Source organism: Canis lupus, chromosome 6 (assembly GCF_048164855.1).
Source record: "Canis lupus baileyi chromosome 6, mCanLup2.hap1, whole genome shotgun sequence".
NCBI lineage: Eukaryota > Metazoa > Chordata > Mammalia > Carnivora > Canidae > Canis > Canis lupus.
In genome coordinates, this window is record NC_132843.1 from 15,152,464 (window position 1) to 15,175,475 (window position 23,012).

The window sequence follows — 23,012 nt, forward strand, 5'->3', positions numbered from 1 at the left end:
AGAAATAGGAAAGTATAATCCATTTAAAGGAAGAAAAATAAGCCAACAGAAACTACTTGAGGAAAGAAACCAGATGTAGACTTGTAAGACAAAGACTGTAAAACAGTTATCTTAAAGATGCCCCAAGAACTAACTAAAGAGAAGAAACCAAGAAAATGATATATGAACAAAATGGAAAAATCAATGAAGACATAGATAACTTAAAAACAAACCAAAAGGAAATTCTAAAGTTGGAAAGTACAAGAGCCTGAAATAAAAAATTCATGGAGGAGGGATGCCTGGGTGGCTCAGTGGTTGAATGTCTGTCTGTCTTTGGCTCAGGGCATGATCCCGGGGTCCAGGATCGAGTCCCACATTGGGCTCCTTGCAGGGAGCCTGCTTCTCCTTCTGCCTATGTCTCTGCTTCTCTCTCTGTGTCTCTCATGAATAAATAAATAAAATCTTTAAAAAAATTCATGGAGGAATTCAAAGGCAGATTTAACCAGACAGAAGAAAGAACCAGTGAGCTGTATGATAAGGCAATAAAAATTATGGAGTCTGGGGAATAGAAGGAAAAAAGATTGGGGAAAAAAATGAATAGAACCTTAGGAAACATGTGGGACACTATCATGGTGGACCATTGTATGCATTGTGGCAATTTGAGAAGGAGACAGGATTGTGTGGGGTGGAGTCGGGGAGAGGGGAAGTGGCAGATTATTCAAAGGAACTATGACCAAAAACTTCCCAAATTTGATGAAAGACATGACTATAAACATCCAAGAAGCACAGTGAATTCCAAGTAGGGTGAACTCAGACCCATACTGGGACACATTATAATCGTTCTTCTAAAAGCCATGGGCAGAAAATGTTGAAAGCAACAAGAAAGGTGACTTGTTACTTACAAGGGATCCTTGTAAGATTTTCAGCAGATTTCTCATCAGAAACTTTGGAGGCCAGAAGATCGTGGCGAACTGATGTATTCAAAGTGCTTAAAAAGAAAAAAACAACCTGTCAACTAAGAATCCTGTATCTAGTGAAACTCTCCTTCAAAAGTGATAGAGAAGTTAAAACATTCCCCCAAACTCAAGGAATTTATTACCACTAGACTTGTCTTGCAAGAAATCTCAAAGGGAGGCTGCAGGTTGAAATGAAAGAATATTAGATCAGGGTGCCTCAATGGGTCAGTCAGTTAAGCATCTGCCTTTGGTTCAGGTCATGATCTCAGAGAGTCCTGGGATTGAGCTCTGCATCTGTATGGGACTCTGCTCAATGAGAAGCCTGCTTCTCCCTCTCTCCCTGGTGTGCTCGCTCTCTCTCTCTTTCTCTCTCTCTCTCAAATAAATAAATAAATAAATAAATAAATAAATAAATAAAATCTTTAAAGAAAGAAGGAACATTAGCTAGTAACTTGAAGCCATATGAGGAAGTAAAATGTCAGTAAAAGTAAAATATGTAGGCAGTTTTAGAAGATAGCATTATTTTAACAGTGGTTTATAATTCCTCTGTTTCCCACATGATTTAAGAGACTAATATATTTAAAAAGTTATTAGTCTAAAATTAGCAGGATTGTAGCTTTGGCTTGTAAATCCACATTTTGTTTTCTACATAGTTTAAGGAACTGATGTATTGATTGATTGATTGGAATTGATGGATTTAAAAAATTATTTGTTTTTGAGTACACAATGTACAAAGTTGTAATTTTATAACAATAATTGAAAGGATTGCAGATGGAACTGTAAATGAGTTTTTATGTGTTATTAAAGCTAAGTAAAATGTTTTTTTTTACTTCAAAATATCAACTAAATATGACAATAATGTAGGAAATGTAGCTATACGGCATCAAGAAAACTTACAGAAAAATGACAAAAGTAAGTTATTCCGTATCAGTAGTTATTTTTAAAGATTTTATTTATTTGAGAGAGAGTATCAGTAGTGGGAGCCGTAGGGAGAGGGAGAAGCAGACTCTTCATTGAGCAAGGAGCCCAATGGAGAGGTGGGGCTTGATCCCAGGACCCTGAGATCATGACCTAAATTGAAGGCAAATGCTTAACTGACTGAGCCACCAGGCGCCACTCTTTATCAACAATTACTTTAAATATAGGTGGATTAAACTATAAAAGAGACTGGCAGAATGGATTAAAAATTGATCTAATATAATTTGTGTATAGGAGACTCACTTTAGATGTATAGATACAAATAGGTTTAAAGTGCAAGGATAGAAAAAGATATTAATGCATATAGTAACCAAAAGAGGGCAGGGATAGATATATCAATTTTAGACAAAACAGACGTTAAATCATGAAGATTGTAAGAGACAAAGGAGGACGTTGTATATTAATAAAAAGTTAATACAGCAAGAAGATACGGCAATTACAAATATTTATATACTTAATAATAGACCATAAAAATATATGAAAAAAATTGACAAAGGAAAAAAAGACATTTTTACAATAATAGTTTGAGACTTTACATAATTTGTATCCTACTCTTAATACCTAACAATAGCATATTCATTTATTCATTCTTCTCAAGTGTATCTGATATATTCTTTGCGGTAGACTATATGTTAAGTCACAAATTAAATCTCACTAGATTTAAAAAGGTAGATGCCTTACAAAGTATTTTCTTTGACCACAGTGTAATCAAGTTAGAAATCAGTAATGCAAGAAAAACTGGAAAAATCACACATTTGTGGAAATGAAATAACATACTTTTAAGCAATGAATGGATCAAAGAAATTGTGAGGGAAATGAGACAATACTTAGAGATGAAAACAAAAGCAGAAGATACCAAAATCTGTGAGGGGGCACCTGGGTGACTCAGTCAGTCAAGCATCTGCCTTTGGCTCAGGTCATGATCCCAGGTCTCTGGGACTGAGCTCTGGGTCAGGCTCCCTGCTCACTAGGGAATCTGCTTCTCCTTCTCCTGTTGACCCTCCATCCCCATCATGCTCACTCTCAATTAAGATCTTAAAAACAAACAAACCTGTGGGATATAGTGAAAGTAGTGCTAATGGGGAAATTTATAACTATAAATGGTTACGTTTAAAGAATTGATCGCAAATCATAAACCTAACTTGACAACTTAAGGAACTAGAAAAAAATTAAATTCAAAGATAGCAGAAGGAATGAAATAATAAATATCTGAGCAGAGTTAAATGGAGAATAGAAAAGCAATAGAGAAAATCAGTGAAACCACAAGTTGGTTCTTTGATTAACAGAACTGATAAACATTTATTTGGCTAGACTGTTTAAGAAAAAAGACTCAACTTAAAAAGACTCAAATTACTAAAACTGAGAAATGAAAGTGGGGACATACCAATACTACAGAAATAGAAAGGTTTATAAGAGAGCACTGTAAACAGTTGTATGCTAACAAATAACATAACCTAGATGAACTGGACAAATACCTAGAAACACAAAACCTACTAAGACTGAAATGAAAATATAAGAAATTTGAATATACCTATAACTAGTAAGAAAATTGAATCAGTAATAAAAAATCACCTGACAAAAGCCCTGGACTTGATTGATTCACTGATAAATTTTACCAAACATTTAAAGAAGAAGTAACAACATTTGTTCTCAAAATTTTCCAAAATATCAAAGAAAGAGAAACAGTCTGTGAAGCCCCCATTGCCCTAATATTACAGCCAAAGATACTATAAGAAAACTGCAAACCAGTATCCTTTATGAATACTGATGTAAAATTCCTCAATAAAATACTAACCAAATTCTACATATTTAAAGGATTATACACCATGATTAATTTAAATTTATTCCTGGAATGGAGGATGGGTTAGTATACAAAAACAACGGATTAATGTGATATACCACACTAACAAACTAAAAGGGAAAAATTATGTGACCATCTCAGTTGATGAAGAAAAAGCATTTGATTAAATTTAATGCCCTTTTATGATGATAAACAAAAAAGAGCAAACTAGGAATAGAAGTATCTTTACATAATAAAAGTCATATATGAAAAACTGAAAACTTATCCTTTAGGATCAGGAAAAAGATAAGGATGCTCATTTTTCTACTCCTATTCAACATGGTACTGGAAGTCCTAGCCAGAGTAATTAGGCAAGATAAAGAAATAAAAGGCATTCACATTGGAAAGGAAGAAATAAAATTATCTCTGCAGATTATATGATCATATATGTAGAAAATCATAAAGTTCCTTACAAGACTTTTAGAACTAATTAAGATACTCAGCAAAGCAAGATAGAAAGTCGACACAAAAGCTAGTTGCATTTAAGTACATTAACCATCAACAATCAATAGAGAATATTAAGAAAACAATTCCATTTACAATAGCATCAAAAATAGTAACAAAACAAAACAATAAAACCTTAAGAATTAATTTAACCAAAGAGGTGAAAGATTTGTACAGTGAAAACTATAAAACACTGCTGAAGGAAATTAAAGAAGACATAAGTAACTGGAAACATATTTCATGTTCATGGATTGGAAGAATTTGTGTTGTTACATTAATACTGTCCAAACTGATATACAGATTCAGTGCAAAGCTTGTCAAAATCTCAGTGATATTTTTTGCAGAAATGAAAAAAATCCATCTTACAATTCAGTATGTCCTATCAAGGTACCTCCAGGTAGCCAAACCCATGTTGAAAAAGAGTAACCAATTTAGAAAACTCCTAAAACTTACTGCAAAGCCACAACAATAAAAACAGTTTGGTACTGGCGTAAACACAGATATATAAACCCACAGAATGGAATTAAGAGTCCAGTAACATATCCTTGCATACATGGTCAAATAATTTTTGACAGGGGTGCCAAGACCATTCAGTGGGGAAAGGGCAGTCTTTTCAATAAATGGTGCTGAGAAAAAAGATTATCTATGTACAAAAGAATGAAGTTGGACCCTTACCTAACATTGTCTACGGAAATTAACTCAGTAGGTCAAAGACCTAAATTTAAAAGCCAAAACTAGGGATCCCTGGGTGGCGCAGCGGTTTGGCACCTGCCTTTGGCCCAGGGCGCGATCCTGGAGACCCGGGATCGAATCCCACATCGGGCTCCCGGTGCATGGAGCTTGCTTCTCCCTCTGCCTGTGTCTCTGCCTCTCTCTCTCTGTGACTATCATAAATAAATAAAAATTTAAAAAAAAATTAAAAAAAAAAAATAAAAGCCAAAAGTATAAAACTCTTCAAAGAAAACATAAGGCAAAACTTCTAAATTTGGGTTTGGCAATGATTTGTTGGATATGACACTGAAGGCACAGGCATCAAAAAAAGAAATAGACAAATTGGATTTCCTGAAAATTAAAAACTTCTGTGCACCAAAGGACAGTATCAACCATGAAAAGACTACTTACAGAATGTGAGACAATACTGGCAAATTGTATGTCTGATAATGGGTTGATGTTCAGAATATACGGAGAATTCTTAAAACTCAGCAACTACAAAAACCTGATTCACAACTGAGCAAAGGACTTGAGTAGACGTTTCTCAAAGAATATATATAGATAGCTCATAAGCATATGAAAAGATGCTAAATATCACAAATCATTAGGGAAATGCAAATCAAAACCATAATGAAATATCACCTCACACCTAGTCAGATGGCTACTATACAAAAAAAACAAAAAACAAAATAACTTGGTGAGGATATAGAGAAATTCGAACCCTTCTGGGCTGTTGGTGGGAATGTAAAGTAGCTGCTGTGAAGAGCAGTATTGTGGTATGTTAAAAAATAGAATTACTATATGATCCAGCAATTCTATTTCTGAGTTATATACCCAGAGGAGTTGAAAGTAGGGCCTCCAAGAAATAATTGTATACCCATATTCATAGCACTATTTACAATAGCTAAAGCCTGGAAACAACCCAAGTGTCCATAATGTGTGAATGGCCAAACAAAATGTGATGTATACATACAATGGAATATTATTTAGTTTTAGAAAGGAAGGAAATTATGACTCATGTTACAACGTAGATGAATCTTGAGGACATGATGCCAATTGCAAAAATGCAAGTACTGTATGCTTCCATTTATGTGAAGTACCTAGAGCATTAAAAAATCATAGAGACAGAAAGTAGAATGATGGTTTCTAGGGGTTGGGGAGAAGGGCAATGGAGAATTACTGTGTAAAATGTATAGTTTCAGTTTTGTAAAATGAAGAGTTCTAGAGATGGATGTTGGTGATGGGTGCATAACAATATGAATGTATTTAATAGCACTTTATAATTAAAGTGGTTAATATCACTTTATACTTAAAAATGGTTAAGATGGTAAATTGTATGTTACTTGTATTTTGCCACAATAAACATTTTAAAAACATGATTGTAACTAAGGCATATTAAAAAATGAACTCAAGGGGATCCCTGGGGGCCCAGTGGTTTGGCGCCTGCCTTTGGCCTGGGGCATGGTCCTGGAGTCCCGGGGTCGAGTCCCACATCGGGCTCCCGGCATGGAGCCTGCTTCTCCCTCCTCCTGTGTCTGCCTCTCTCTCTCTCTCTGTATGTCTATCATAAATAAATAAATCTTTAAAAAAAAATTGAACTCAATACCCATTTTAGTTCTTACTAGCTCGTAGGTACTATAGTGCATTCTGGGAATAAAGATATTGAAGATAAATGTGCTTGGAAACAAATAATTATACTACTGTGTGATAATAAGAGAGATAAGTTAATTTTGTGAGAGGGGAGGGTTCATAGGAGAGGAGTTGCCTGAGCTGAATTATAAAGGATGTCTATTCTAAGCCAACAAGGTGATGAATAAGAGCATTGAAGTCTGAGGTCAAATAACTTGTGCATGAACATAGGGTTTCAAATAAGTTGGTAAGGTAGGGTTTTATATGTGAGACCACAATGGCAGCAGATGTGGTCTACAGAAGTAGGCTTTAAATGAGGTTTGTTCTGTATATAGTAGAGTTACATTAAAGAGTTTTAAACTAAACTAAAAAGTGTGTGTGTGTATGTGTGTGTGTGTGTGAGTGTGTGTGTGTGTGTGTGTGTGTGTGTGTGTGTGAAGAATAGGTTGGGGTAAGATAAAGTGGAGGCAGAGGTAAGCAATGGCAATAAGCTAGGTGAGTGAGAATCAAGGCCTAAATGAGTGGTAGAACCGGAGAAGAGAGAGGAGATCTGAGCTTAAATTCAGGAGTAACAGCCATAGAATTTGGTTCTTATATGTATTGTGGCTCAGGGACAGAAGTAGGTGAGTATGACTTACAGATGGGATTTTGATATGGTCTGTGGTTCTATCAGCTGAGCTAGGGAGCATTAGAATGAGAGCAGATTTTGCAGAGTTCACAGAAAAGGGGATAAGAGGGTAGAAAGAACCAAGATCAGTTTTAGATTTAATTTGAGGCCCCTACACAAATCAGATAACTTTATTGAGGTCAGCTGTAATATTGTCCCTCAACTCTCATTTGGTGCCAGCATCAGAGTCCTAACAATGAACTTTTAAAATTAGTTTTATTTGAAATACTTAAGATGGATTCAGAACTAAGCAACAAAACCTGTTAAGATCCTTGTGCAGCTGAGGTTTTATATTTGGAAGAAAAATGAAATAAATTTGTTATTTTCTAGTGTATATATGTTCCAAATTCTTTATTTCTCATGTATATCTTTTTGACACACACATATATATATATATATATTAGAGGTTTTTCTTAGTTTTTTTTTCCACATAATTTGTTGAATAGGACCTGCATAACAGTGTTTCAGTAAGTTTTCTAACAGCTATAAATATGTGATACATTTCATAAATAGTTCTGTTTTTATTCAGTGTTAGTGGAGTTGATGTTCCTTTTAACAGAAGAACCACTTAGATTGGCTTAAAAATTGTAACAAAACATCTAAATTGAAGGGTAAGAAGAGCTTAAATCTAAGATTCTGAAACATACTACTGGAGAGATTGATCTGTCTCTCGCACACATGTACATATAAACTTAGAATTTTCTTTTGTAAAAAACTTGTTTCTCTGGGTTGTTTAAATACAGTGCTACTCAAAGGCACATGAGTTGAATCTTAAATCTTTGATGTGGTAGTGTGCCAGTTCCTTGATGCTCAAGTTGACAGGTAACAAAACCTCCTGCTTTGGCTTAGCTAGGTTATTAGGAAGAAGTACTGCTGAGCCATAGTTTCCTACCTTTTCTTTCTTTCCTTTTTTTTTTTTTTTTTTTTTAGATTTTATTTATTTTCATGAAAGAGACAGAGAGAGGCAGAGACACAGGCAGAGGGAGAAGCAGGCTCCATGCAGAGAGCCAGATGCGGGACTCAGGACTCGATTCCGGCACTCCAGGATCACACCCTGGGCTGAAGGCAGGCGCTAAACCACTGAGCCAGCCAGGGATCCCCAGTTTCCTACCTTTTCAAGGATGGTTGTCAAATTGCTGTGGACTCCTAGAAGAGCGGTTTTACTTTAAATATCTGTCTGAGAAAATATTTTGAATTCAGCAGTTTTGAATGAACTGTTGTTTTGTTTTTAATTTACATCTGTGAAAAGTAGTTCACATAATCCTGAGTACTATACGGATTTCAAACCACTTGCTAAAACTAGAGTCCACAAGGGGTAGGACTGTGGGTTGGGAACCAGTGTTCTAGAGAAAGGCTTAAAACATGCTTATTTCTGGTGTTAAAATTTGAGATGTAGTTTGGAATATAGTATCCTTATAGTATCCATCTCTGCATATAGCAAAGTAATGGGACTTTTTTTTTTTTTATGTGCACTACATATATTATCTTCATGGTGCACTACAGGCATTTTATATCTCCCTTTAAAAAGTAGTTTCCTGCAGGGGTGCCTGTATGGCTTAGTTAAGCATTGGACTCTTGATTTCAGCCCAGGTCATGTCTCAGGGTTGTGAGATTAAGCCCTACACTGGGCTCTGCAGAGTCAACTTGGGATTCTCTCTCCCCCTTCTGCATCCTTTGCCCCTGCTCACACACATACACTCTTAAAAAAAAAAAAAAGTTTCATACACTTTAAAAAACTTTAAGCATTTGAGTCTTTCTTTACTTCTCATCTCCAAAAATAGACCTATTATAAAAGGTAAGGCATACTTGCTGGATTCTTCCGAAATAGTTTTGGAATTTCAGATATATGAAGTTATGCTGATTTGTGTTTCATTTTTAGCTTTTAAGGTGTACTTAATGTTTTTTGTTCTTGAATATACAGAAAAGTATATGCTCACCAGCTAGATATCACCAATGTTAATATGTTGATATATTTCTCTCAAAGTTCATTGAGATCATAGTTGGCATCCTTTCTTTTTTTTTTGTAATCATTCAGCTAATGTTTATATAATTTTTATGTCATTAAAAAGTCTTTGTAAAATTGTTCAAATATAAAAATATATATAGTTGCGTCATAATTTAACGTTTTCCTAACATTGACTTACCATCATTCCTGGTAAATTAGGAGTAATGAAAGATCAGACTACTTCTGATATAAGTATTGGTCCAGTATATATGTGACATAGTGTATTGATCCAGGTTCATCATTTATCTTTGGAGTTAATCACTATTCAAGTGAATTTCTAGTGGGCTCCATTTTGTGTTTTCTTTTCTCACATTAATTTGGTTCTTGATGAATTATAGCTTCAGGTCTTATTTTTCTTTCTAAAATATTCACTCACTAATTCATATTTAAATGCTGATGTTTAGGATAAAGATGGAGATAGAGCCGTTCACCATGCAGCTTTCGGAGATGAAGGTGCTGTTATAGAAGTACTGCACCGGGGCAGTGCTGACTTGAATGCTCGCAACAAGCGGCGACAGACGCCACTTCATATTGCTGTCAATAAAGGCCATCTTCAGGTTGTGAAGACTTTATTGGACTTTGGCTGTCATCCTAGTCTCCAGGTAAAATGACGTATATTCTGCTGGTGTTGCTAGGATTCTGTTAAAGGGAAATATTGAGTTCTATGGTAAGCATTCCTTTGTTATCCACATGTTTTTGTTTGGTTAGTCATTGTAAATGATACCAAAGGCATAGACTGTGATAAAATTGGCAGCTATTCTTCTTAGAAAAGCCTTTAAAAAAAAAAAAAGAAGAAAAGCCTTTTTAAGGAAAATGTGAGTGGATTGGTTTTATATTGGAGGGTGGGGATGGAGACTTCCTTGCAGAAATACTGGCTTGAATTAATTTGATTCAACTTTATTGATCATGACAGTGAGCTTCAGCAGCTTAAGGAAGTATAATGGGCTGCATTTCATGATAGTTATTTTATAATTATCTAAATTATTTTAATTGTAGCCTAATTTATCTTAGAGTCTCGATCTAGTCATTAGGAAGATTTTCTGTTTTGGAAAATACATAGGATTGAAGAGTTGATTTTCAGTAGGACCTATTTTTAAAATTTTTTTTAAAATTTAAGTTCAATTAATTAACATATTATCTATTCTTAATTTCAGAGGTGGAGGTCAGTGATTTATCAGTCTTATGTAATAACCAGTGCTCTTTACATCACATACCCTCCTTAAGGTCCATCACCTAGTTACCCCATCCCTTTTTAACCCTCAGTTTGTTTCCTATGATTAGGAATCTCTTACAGTTTGTCTTCCTGTCTGATTTCATCTTGTTTTATTTTTTCTTCTCTTTCTATATGATACTTTATTTTGTAAATTCCACATGTGAAAGAGTTTATATGATAATTGTCTTACCTGATTGATGTTTTCACTTAGCATAATACCCTCTAGCTCTATTCAGGTTGTTTCTCGAGTGGCAAGATATCATTCTTTTTGATGGCTGAGTAATATTCCATTGTGTGCGTGCGTGTGTGTGTGTGTGTATTACATCTTTATTCATCTGTTGATTGACTCCTAGCTATTTCCATAGTTTGGCTATTATAGACATTGCTGTTAAAAACATTGGGTATAGGTGCCCCTTTGGATCACTATTTTGCATCCTTTGGATAGATACCTAGTAGTGCACTTGCTGGGTCATAGTGTAGCTCTATTTTCAACTTTCTGAGGAATCTCCATACTGTTTTCCAGAGTGGCTGCACCAACTTGCATTTCTACCAGTAGTGTAAGAGGGTTCCCCTTTCTCTGCATCCTTGCCAACAACTGTTGTTTCCTGACTTGTTCATTTTAGTCGACTGGTGTGGGGTAGCATCTCATTGTGGTTTTGATTTGTATTTTCCTGATGCTGGGTGATGTTGAGCATTTTTTCATGTGTCCTTTGGTATTTGTATGTCTTCTTTGGAGAAATCTGTTCATGTCTTCTGCCTATTTCTGATTAAAATTGTTTTTTGGATGTTGAGTTTGATGAGTTCTTTATAGATTTTGGATACTAGCCCTTTTCTGATAAGACATTAATAAATATCTTCTACTATTCTCTCGATTGTCTTTTGGTTTTGTCTACTGTTTCCTTTGCTGTTCAAAAGCTTTTTATCTTGATGAAGTCCTAATAGTTCATTCTTACCTTTGTTTCCCTTATCTTTGGAACTTGTCTAGCAAGAAGTTGCTGTGATGAAGGTCACAGAGGTTGCTGCCTGTGTTTTCCTCTAGAATTTCGATGGGTTCCTGTCTCACATTTATATCTTTCATCTATTTTGAGTCTCTTTTTGTGTATGGTTTGAGGAAATGGTTCAGTGTCATTCTTCTGCATGTGATTGTCCAATTTTCTCAACACCATTTGTTGAAGAAACTGTTTTTTTTTTTCCATTGGCTGTTCTTTCCTGCTTTGTCGAAGATGAGTTGACCATAGAGTTGAGGGTCCATTTCTGGGTTCTCCATTCTGTACCATTGATCTATGTCTATTTTTGTGCCAATACCATGCTGTCTTGATGATTTCAGCTTTGTAATAGAGCTTGAAGTCTGGCATTGTGATGCCACTAGTTTTAGTTTTCAATACTCCTTTGGCTATTTGGGTTCTTTTCTGGTTCCAAACAAATTTTAGGGTTATTTGTTCAAGCTCTGTGAAAAAAATTGGTATTTTGATAGGAATTGCATTGAATGTATAGGTTGCTCCAGGTAACAGACATTTAACAATATTTGTTCTTCCAGTCCATGAGTGTGGAATGTTTTTCCATTTCTTTGTGTATTCCTCAGTTTATTTCATGTATGTTCTATAGTTTTCTGAGTATAGATTATTTGCTTCTTTGGTTAGGTTATTCCTAGGTATCTTACGGTTTGGGGTGCAATTGCAAATGGAATTGGCTCCTTAACTTCTCTTTCTCCTGTCTCATTGTTACTGTATAGAAATGGAACTGATTTCTGTGCATTGATTTTGTAACCTGCAACTTTGCTGAATTTCTGCATGAGTTCTAGCAATTTTGAGGTGGAATCTTGGGTTTTCCCCATAGAATATTATGTCATCTGTGAAGAGTGTGAGTTTGACTTTTTCTTTGCCAGTTGACATGTCTTTTATTCCTTTTTGTTGTCTGGTTGCTGAGGCTAGGACTTCTAGTACTATGTTGAACAGCAGTGGTAATAATGGACATCCCTTTTATGTTCCTGACCTTAGGGGAACAGCTCTCAGTTTTTCCCCATTGAGAATAATGTTCACTATGGGCTTTTCATATATGGCTTTTATGATACTGAGATATGTTCCCTCTGTCTCTTCACTGTGAAGAGTTTTAATCAAGAAAGGATGCTGTACTTTGTCACATGCTTTTTCTGCAGCTATTGAGAAGATCATATGGTTCTTATTCTTTCTTTTATTAAAAAAAAGTATATCACACTGATTTATTTGTGGATTTTAAGCCACCCTTGCAGCTAAGGAATAAATCCCATTTGGTCATGGTGAATAATCTTTTTAATGTACCATTAGATCCTATTGACTAGTATTTTGGGGAGAATTTTTGCATCCATGTTCATCAGGAATATTGGTCTGTAATTCTTTTTGGTGAGATCTTTATCTGGTTTTGGGATCAAGTAATGCTGGCCTCATAGAAAGAGTTTGGAAGTTTTCCATCCATTTCTATTTTTTGAAACAGCTTCAGAAACATAACAATTCTTTAATGTTTGGTAGAATTCCCCTGGGAAGCCATCCGGCCCTAGACTCTTGTTTGTTGGGAGATTTTTGATTATTGCATCAATTTCCTTGCTGATTATGGGTCAGTTCAGGTTTTCTATTTCTTCCTGTTCCAGTTTTGGCAGTTTATAGGTCTCTAGGATGCATCCATTTCTTCCAGATTGCCAAATTTGTTGGCATACCGTTGCTCATAATACGTTCTTATAATTGTTTGTATTTCTTTGGTGTTGGTTGTGATCTCTTTCATTCATGATTTTATTTATTTGGATCCTTTCTCTTTTCTTTTTGGTAAGTCTGGCCAGTGTTTTATTGATCTTATTAATTCTTTCAGAGAACCAGTTCCTAGTTTCGTTTATCTGTTCTACTGTTCTGTCAGTTTCTATTTCATTGAGTTCTGCTCTAATCTTTAATTCTCTTCTCTTGCTGAGTTTACGCTTTGTTTGCTGTTCTTTCCCCAGCTCCTTTAGGTGTAAGGTTAGGTTGTGTATTTGAAACCTTTCTTTTTTTCTTGAGAGAGGCTTGTATTAATGTATACTTTCCTCTTAGGACCATCTTTGCTGGATCTCAAAGGTTTTGAACAGTTCTGTTTTCATTTTCATTTGTTTCTATGAATTTAAAAAATTCTTTAATTTCCTGGTTGACCCATTCATTCTTCAGTAGGATGTTCTTTAGTTTCCATGTATTTGAGTTCTTTCTAAATTTCCTCTTGTGATTGAGTTCCAGTTTCAAAGTATTATGATATGAAAATATGCAGGAAACGATCCCAGTCTTTTGTTACTGGTTGAGACCTGACTTGTGATCTAGGATGTGATCTATTCTGGAAAGTGTTCCATGTGCACTCGGGAAGGATGTGTATTCTGCTTTAGGACGAAATGCTCTGAATATATCTCTGAACTTCATCTGGTCCAGTGTGTCATTCAAAGCCCTTGTTTCCTTGTTGAATTTCTGTTTAGATGATCTGTCCACTGCAATGAATGGGGTGTTAAAGTCTCATACTATTGTTGTATTATTATCAATGTGTTTCTTTAGTTTTGTTATTAATTGGTTTATATAATTGGCTGCTCCCCTGTTAGGGACATAAATATTTACAATTGTTAGATCTTCTTGTTGGATAAACCCTTTTAACAATGTCCTTCCTTATCTCTTATTAGTCTTTGGTTTAAAATCTCATTTTTCTGATTTAACAATTGCCACCACAGTTCTTTTTTCTTTTTTTTTTTTTTTATGTCTATTAGCATGATAAATGGTTTTCTGCTTCCTCACTTTCAATCTGGAGATGTCTTTGGATCTAAAATAAGTCTCTTGCAGATAGCATATCGATGGGTCTTGCTTTTTAATCCAATCTTATGGCCTATGCCTTTTGATTGAGGCGTTTACTCCATTTATATTCAGAGTAATTATTGAAAGAGATGAAATCATTTAGGGCCATTGTTATTACCTGTAAAGTCACTGCTTCTGTATATCGTCTCTGTTGCTTTCTGGTCTTTGTTACTTTTGAGGGCTCTCTTCGTTTATTTTATTTATTTATTTATTTATTTATTTATTTTTAATAAAATCTTTTTTTTTTTAACTTTTTTTTAAAATTTTTATTTATTTATGATAGTCACACAGAGAGAGAGAGGGGCAGAGACACAGGCAGAGGGAGAAGCAGGCTCCATGCACCGGAAGCCCGACGTGGGATTCGATCCCGGGTCTCCAGGATCACGCCCCGGGCCAAAGGCAGGTGCTAAACCGCTGCGCCACCCAGGGATCCTGCTCTCTTCGTTTAAAGGATCCCTTTTAATATATCTTGCAGGGCTGGTTTAGTGATCACAAATTTTTTTAGTTTCTGTCCCAAAAGCTTTTTATCTCTCCTATTTTGAATGATATCCTAGCTGGATAAAGTATTCTTGGCTACATGTTTTTTCATTTAGCACCCTGAATATATCATGCCAGTCTTTTCTGGCCTGCCAGGTCTCTGTGGATAAGTCTTCTGCCAGTCTAATGTTTCTATCCTTGTAGGTTATGGACCTCTTGTCCTGAACTGCTTTCAGGATTTTCTCTTTATTTCTGAGATTTGCAAGTTTCACTATAGTTGTTGACCTATTTTTATTGATTTTAAAGGAGGTTCTCTGTGCCTCCTGGACTTGAATGCCTCTTTCCTTCCTCAGATTAGGGAACTTCTCCACTATAATTTTCTCCAGTATACCTTCTGCCTCCCCTTTCCTCTTCTTTTGGGATCCCAATTATTCTAATGTTATGTTGGTTTATGGTATCACTTATCTATCAAATTCTGTACTGATTCTGTTTCTGTCCATCCCATTCATCCTGTGTTTGTCTCCCACCCCCATCCCCACCCCCACCCTAGTGCAGTTGTACTGCCCTTGATAGGGATCCAGGCTAAGTAATGTGCTCTGATTGCTCTAGGTGGCTTTTGTACCCTGAAGGCTTTCCCCATCACTTTATTTTTTTTTTAAAGATTTATTTATTTATTTATGATAGACATGGAGAGAGGGAGAGGCAGAGACACAGGCAGAGGGAGAAGCAGGCTCCATGCCGGGAGCCCGACGTGGGACTCGATCCCAGGACTCCAGGATCGCGCCCTGGGCCAAAGGCAGGCACTAAACCGCTGAGCCGCTGAGCCACCCAGGGATCCCCTCCCCATCACTTTAGAAGATAAGAATGAAAATGGGCCTTCCAGTCTCCAGCCTTGGAGCCCAGAGCTCCCAGCCCCAGTCCTCATTGTGCCCTCAAGGAAAAGCAGCCAGTCACTCCTGTCTGCTTGGTCTCTGGCCACACTGTTCACCCAGCCTGTGACTGAGAGTTTCTATCTCAGGCATATGACCCTCTTTTGAGTCTCCAAACCCTGCAGACTTCTGTAGGGGGTTCTCATGGAGGTTCTGCTGCTTGCTGGGTCCCTGCTCAGGGAATGGTTGCCTGACTGTGCTGTGGTACGTGGTTTATGGCATCCCCGAGCTGAGATCCGACTCCTGGGGTCTCTGATGTCAACTGGCTTCTCCGCTCTGATGCCTGGGAAACTCTTCTGCACTCAGGCACCTCCAGTCTTCCTGTGACCCTGATGATCCTGAGACCACAGTGTCCCACCTAGGATTCCATCCTTTGCCACCTAAACACCTTTCAGGCCAGGACATCCCTCAATGGAGCAGACATCTAGATGTTCTCATTTTGTGCTGTTATATCACTTTCCGATGCTGGCTGCCAAGATAGACCACCGAGGTCTATATATAAGCGATATATGTCTTCCCATATATAGCCTTGGATTTAACCTCCTACCTTGAAGAAAGTGGTCGATTTTCTATATGTAGAGTTGCAGCTATTCTTTTCTTAGATCTCTGGTTGAGTTGGCAAGTGTTCAGAATAATTTGATAGGTGTCTATCTGAATTCCTGGAACCTGAGGAAGCTAAGGTCTCCTATTCCTCTCCTGTCTTGGACTCCTCCACCTTCTTGGACTCCTCTAGTAATACCTAATTTTTGAGGCGAGAGTCACCTAAGAGATAATTCCTATCCACAGTCTTAGCAACCAGATGGATTAGATTGGATTGGTATCAGAGAAGCAATGAAGAAATAAAATAGGAGCAATAGGACTGAGGATTTGAGAACTGAAAGAATTGGAGATTTTGTTCAGCTAGATGGTTATTGGAGATTGATATTTCTGAGGTACGGCATTTTGGAACTGGCATGGTTTAGAATTTAAAGCCTCTAAGTGGATTATAGAATTGGGGGGGTGGTGGAGGAGGAATTAGAGGGTGTTAATCTGTTGAAGGAGAGAGAATTTATACCTGTTGATTGTTTTTGGTCTGAAATGGGAGATAGTCATTTGTTGAGAGTGAATGTGGAGTAGTAAGTCTACAAAAGATCATTGAGAAGAGTGATAAATGTTTGGAATAGCTACTGTGGGGACAAGAAGGAAGGACAGATCAGGGCTTATAGAAGCTTATTCCAGCCATATTAAGAGCCTATCTCAAGTTGAAGACTGAATTTTTAGTGACATTAGACAGGAGGCTTGAGAGTGCCTGATTGGATTGAATTTGGGTTAGGAATTTGTTATGAGGGCCCTGGGATCATGACTCGAACCAAAGGCAGATGCTTAACTGACTGAGCCACCCAGGTGCCCCATCCCCTACAGATTCTAAATGTGCAGCCAAGGTTGAAAACTATTGATTTTTAATTCATTGCTCTAGGGCCCCAAGACTGGTATAGGTTTGTTTTGAAATTTTCGGGCATAACAGTTCTAATAGGAATATGGTGTAGTAGGAATGAATTTTGGGGGCAGCTTTTTTCACTTCATTAATTTTTGTAATTAGCTAAATCATATTTGAGCATGTTTTGAATTTTATTTTTCCTTTTCTTTGGTAGGCTACAACATGTTTATTGTATTCTAGATTGAGTATGAGTTTATTTACTATAATGAGGCTAACATTTCTTGCCTGCATCTTAAAATTTAACACTGGATGTTTTATTAAAGGTTTTTGGATATGGCTTCTGTTTAGTAGTTAAGTGTGTGTATATATATATATATATATTAATATTGCATGTGATGTTTGGTGCAAGAACTAATGAATGTCTCTTCAAATTAAAAAAAGGATTCTGAAGGGGATACTCCTCTTCATGATGCAATAAGTAAGAAACGTGATGACATTCTGGCAGTTCTTCTAGAAGCTGGAGCAGATGTTACCATTACAAACAATAATGGATTTAATGCTCTACACCATGCTGCACTAAGAGGAAATCCCAGGTAAAGATCACATCTTTTACTATTTTATATGCAGTTTAAAAATAGTTTCCTAGTACTGGTTCTCTTTCTGATACTGATGAGGAAATAATGGCTTATTTTAGTATTTTATAAATCATTTTAAAGGCTGTGAAAGTTATGTCTTCACTAAATAGATTAGTTTTATTTATTTTTTTATTAAATTAATACAAGAATTATGAGGTGACTTTGAAATATATTAAATATGGTTATAAAGTATCAAGAATACTTATATTTAAAGATTTAATTAAAATACATTCCTTTTTGAAGTTTCTTTCCTTTTTTTTTTTTTTAAGACTTTATTTATTCATGAGAGACACACGGGGGGTGGGGGGTGGACAGAGGCACAGGCAGACGGAGAAGCAGGCTCCATGTAGGGAGCCTGATGTGGGACTTGACCCTGGGACTCCAGGATCATGCCCTGGGCCAAAGGCAGGGGCTAAACCCCTGAGCCACACAGGGATCCCTGAGGTTTTATGTTTCTTTTTCTTTTTTTTTTTAAAGATTTATTTATTTGTGATAGACAGAGAGAGAGAGAGAGCCAGAGACATAGGAGGAGGGAGAAGCAGGCTCCATGCTGGGAGCCTGACGTGGGACTCGATCCCGGGACTCCAGGATCGTGCCCTGGGCCAAAGACAGGCGCTAAACCGCTGAGCCACCCAGGGATCCCTGAGGTTTATGTTTCTTAAAGATCATTCTCACTGTGTCCTTTCATCTTATGTTATCCATTTACATGTTTTATTTTGTTTTTTTTGTTTTGTTTTTTTTTTTGAAGTAGGCTCTATGCCCAGTGTGGTGCCCAACTTGGGGCTTGAACTCAAGACCCCGAGATCAAGACCTGAGTTGAAGTGAAGAGTCAGGCACTTACCGACTGGGCCCTCCCCAGCCACCCCATTATTTTTTTTAACTTGTGGCTAAATAATTAAGTACCTAATTCCTTATTAATAATATAATTATATAATCTTCTAGTGTAGTAATTCCCCAGCTGTTAACAATAGTGTTAGTCCACTAAAAAGCAGTATCTGCTGGGTATAGTTTGAGAAAAGCTTCTGGGAAATCAAAGAACTTTAAGGATCTGCAAAGTCTCACAGAACAAGAAAACTTAGTTTTTTTTTTAATCTAGAGCTTTCTGTGAATAATAAATGCTTAACTCTTGAGAAGCATTTTAGAAAATTCTGTATTAGATGTCTTCTGTTTATAGTTGAATTAAGTCTGCGTATCTTGACTGAGGGAGCTAGCAGTTCACTCTGAAGTTTACTTAGTTTAATCTATCCTGAATTCTTTTTTTAAAAGTGAGATATAATTGACATATGGTATTGTTAGTTTCAATTGCATAATATAATGATTTGATACATGAGTATGTTATGAAATGATTGGTTAACATCCTTCACCTTCACCACATGTGATTACAAATAATTTTTCTTGTGATCAGAACTTATAAGATTTACTCACTTATCAACGTTGAAATATACAGTACAATATTAGCTATATTACATCCCCATACATTCTTGTCCTCTGGTTCCATATTGCATTTTTATATCGTGTATTGTAGTTTTTGCTATTTTTTAGCTTCTTAGGATCACCACTAGAGGGTGAGCACAGAGAACAAAAGGATTTTCCTGCTATTGCTTGTTGATGCCCCTAAAAATGGGTACATAATGTGGGAGGAAATAAATGACCATATTTTAGATTGTGTCTTGATTTGTTTTCCAAATTATAAATATTTGAACACTTCATACTTTTTGGCATTGTGAAGGTGACAAAATAGTATTATATGTTTCCTGCCTCTCAGACGATGATGATAGCACTTACCCAGGCAAGGCCTCCACTAAATGGTTTACATGCATTATCTCCTTTAATCCTTTCAACAGCTTTTTGAGGCAGGTGTTAATATCCTCTTTTTATAGAAAAGAATATGAAGCTTATAAAGAGATGAATTTACTTATTCAAGATCACATAGCTGACTTATGAAGCAGCTAGAAGTTGAGCAAGAATCTGACATTTTTTTTTTTTTTAAGATTTTATTTATTTAGGGGCACCTGGGTGGCTCAGTGGTTGAGCATCTGCCTTTGGCTCAGGTTGTGGTCCCGGGGTCCTGGGATCGAGTTCCACATCGGGCTTCCCACAGGGAGCCTACTTTACTTCTCTCTTTGCCTGTGTCTCTGCCTCTCTCTCTGTGTCTTTCATGAATAAATAAATAAAATCTTTTTTTTTATTCATGAGAGAAGCAGGCTCCCTGTGCGGATCCCGTGACTCCAGAGTCACTCCCTGGGCCAGAGGGAGGCGCACAACCGCTGAGCCATACAGGCGTCCCAAGAATCTGACTTAATAATAGCTCTTAGGGGGCACCTGGGTGGCTTAGTTGGTTAAGTGTCTGACTCTTGATCTCTGTTCACGTCTTGATCTCAGGGTCGTGAGTTCAACTCTGTGTGGAACTGCACACTGGGCATGGAGCCTACTTAAAAAAGAAAAAAGAATAATAGCTCTTAACTTTCTTGTATTATTTTTTCTGAACTATGGTCTGTATTATGGTTTCAAGACAAACACATGGACAATGAATGATTTAATTGTACATGATGTACATCCATCATTCCCCTTGCTGCCTCTTTGTTTAGGATTATCTTTGACTACTCTCTCACTAATTCTTCTAGTTAGTTATCAAATTCCATTAATTCTACTAGCCTTTTTTCCAGTCTATTCTATGCTTCCTATTCCCGTTGTTGCTAATCTAATTACTCACCACTTTTACTAAAACTATTATAGTATCTTTCTAATTGTTCTTTCTGATTTTAGTCTTATCTCTGATTTAACTTTCATACAGTTACCAACTTACATTCTAAAGGCATAGGTATAACGGCTCCTCTCCCCTGTTCCCAAATCTTTAGTTGCTTCCTGTTGTACATAGAATAAAATTTGTACACCTTGGACTTGGCTTTCATACTTACTTGTGGTGTGTCTTAAGCCTGTCTTTCTAACTTTATCTCCCATTAATTAAATTCCCTCTTCTTACTTTGCTCTTTAGCTATATGCTGTTCCCATTTTCTAAAATATTTTGTCTGTTTTCTTCTTTTATTTAAGCATTTTCTTTTGTCAGGATGCTCTTAATCCTCTTTCCTTCTTGATTTTGACTGTCTTTTTTTTCAGAGCTCCTAGATCTCATCAATGGAATCATTTTCTATTTGCCCTATACTTCTTTTTTCTTATTTTGCTGCACTTTCTATCTGTGGTATCTGTGGTATTTCTATGTTTCTTTCTGTTAAAATTGTGGGCACTCCTATTCATCTGTATCTCCCACAATGCTTTGTGATACGGATTTGTTAAATGTTAGTCTTAATTTGACAGTCAAGACAGTGCTAGATATAAGATGTTATATGACTAGTTACAGATTCTGTAGAGAAACTGTTAGGCGCTCAAACAGCAATTATTTCAAATTAGAATAGTCAAAAGAGATTTTATTTGGACGCCTGGGTGGCTCAGATGGTTAAGTGTCTGCCTTCAGCTTGGGTCATGATCTCAGGGTCCTGGGATCAAGCCCCATGTCAGGCTCCCTGCTCAGTAGGGAGTCTGCTTTTTCCTCTCCCTCTGCCCCTCCTCCTGCTCGTGCCCTCTCCCCACCCTCAAATAAGTAAATGAAATCTTTTTTTAAAAGAGAGAGATTTTATTGAAGGAATTTAGCTTATATTAAATCAAAAAGTTTAAGATAAACTGAAAATTGAAGAGTTTAGGAAATGAGTAACTTTTAAATATTTTGAATTATTTCACTTTGCTGGGAATAGGGGTAGTATATTTAATAATGCTAATAAAACTATACAAAGAGGAGAGAGGATACTAGTTACATTTCTTCACTTCTTGCATATATCTTGAGAATTCCTCTGAAAATTTATAATGGTGATTCTTTCAATTAAATAATTGGTGTCAGGTAGCATTAAAAAAAAGGGAAAAAAGCCATTTTTATTCTGCAGCAAAGTGGTGGTTTAATTAAAGCTACATAACTGTTTTTTATTTCTGTTTCCTTAAGACATTTTATGCAGTTGTAATGTTAGATTACCAGGTAAAGAGTGGGATTTTAATTGGACACTAAAGAGTACCGGAAGATGATACAACTTCTATATCAATTGAAATTGCAAATTGAGATCGTTTTGAGTTCTCTTTTTATCAGATATTTTTTTTCTCAAAATATGCTTTTCTTTCTTTGTACTGATCAGTGTTGTCAAAAAACAGAAAGAATCATTTTTGGTCTACTCAGAATATTTTTAGAAAGTCTTGGCCTTAACACTTATTTGAGAAAACCAGATATAGTTCATTTATTATTTCTGGAACCTGATAAAACTAGCATTTTTGAAAAAATATTAGATATGATTAATATGTGCCAACATTTTCCCCTTTGTAAGCACTTTTTAATTCATATAACTTTTTAAAAAACTCCTATAACTTAATCTGTTAACTTGGATTGTAACATTTTAATTTGTTCTTTGTAATCTTTGTTTTAAACTACAGTTATACTTCCTTAGTATACTTGGCTTAATTGTTGAACTTCATGTATAGTCCATTTTAATTGCAATTCATGGTACTTCAGTTAGTGTAATTTTTAGCTAATTTTGAGGTTTTTCTTTTATTAGAATACACATATATTATTTCTACAGAAAATCATTTACATCATTGTGAATGTAACTTAATATCAGCACATTTACTTACAATTATTTCAATTTATTATGGTTTGCAATATGGAAAAGTTTCCAAAATTTATATATACATGTGTATATACGTGGAACTCAAGTAGCATTCTATTTCTTAGCTTTGCCATTAGTAAGCAGTAATAATTTTTCAGCAATAAGTTAACACAGTAGAGTTATTTATTGGTTGTACTTTTTAAAAAGAAAATATAATTTCCCTGGTTTTCAAAAAATATGTCTAGATGTCCAGTATTTTTGAAGAATATACTTTGAAATCTAGATTTCAAAATCTCAAATCAATGCAGATTCTGGATTTCAAAGCTGATCTTAATGTTTCCTCATGGTATAACAGTAAATGAAATACAGACATTAAGAAAGTTACAAAGCCATTTCTTTTCTTTCAGAATTGTGGGAGACAATGTAAGCTTTTCATTCTGAGACACTGAGTATGTTAGTATCATGGTTTATAAAATTTGGAGCATTTAGAATAGCAGTTACAATATATCTTAATATAGTTTTTTTTTTTTAATTTCAGAAATCTTAACCAAGGACCATGCTTTTTCTTATTTTTAGTATTTAGAGATACTTTCCCTAGACTTTAGTTATATTGCCTTTAAAAAAAAAGATTTTATTTATTCATGAGAGACAGAGAGAGAGAG

At 35.9% G+C, this 23,012-nt stretch overlaps 1 protein-coding gene across 1 annotated transcript in view; it reads left to right on the forward strand.

Annotated features, from left to right (window-relative positions):
• MIB1 (MIB E3 ubiquitin protein ligase 1) overlaps window positions 1–23,012 on the forward strand; it is a 137,336-nt gene that overhangs the window by 68,045 nt on the left and 46,279 nt on the right. Inside the window, exons 11-12 of the mRNA XM_072829008.1 lie at window positions 9,614–9,811; window positions 17,514–17,665. Of these exons, the coding sequence (XP_072685109.1) occupies window positions 9,614–9,811; window positions 17,514–17,665 (350 nt within the window). The remainder of the gene's footprint in view (window positions 1–9,613; window positions 9,812–17,513; window positions 17,666–23,012) is intronic.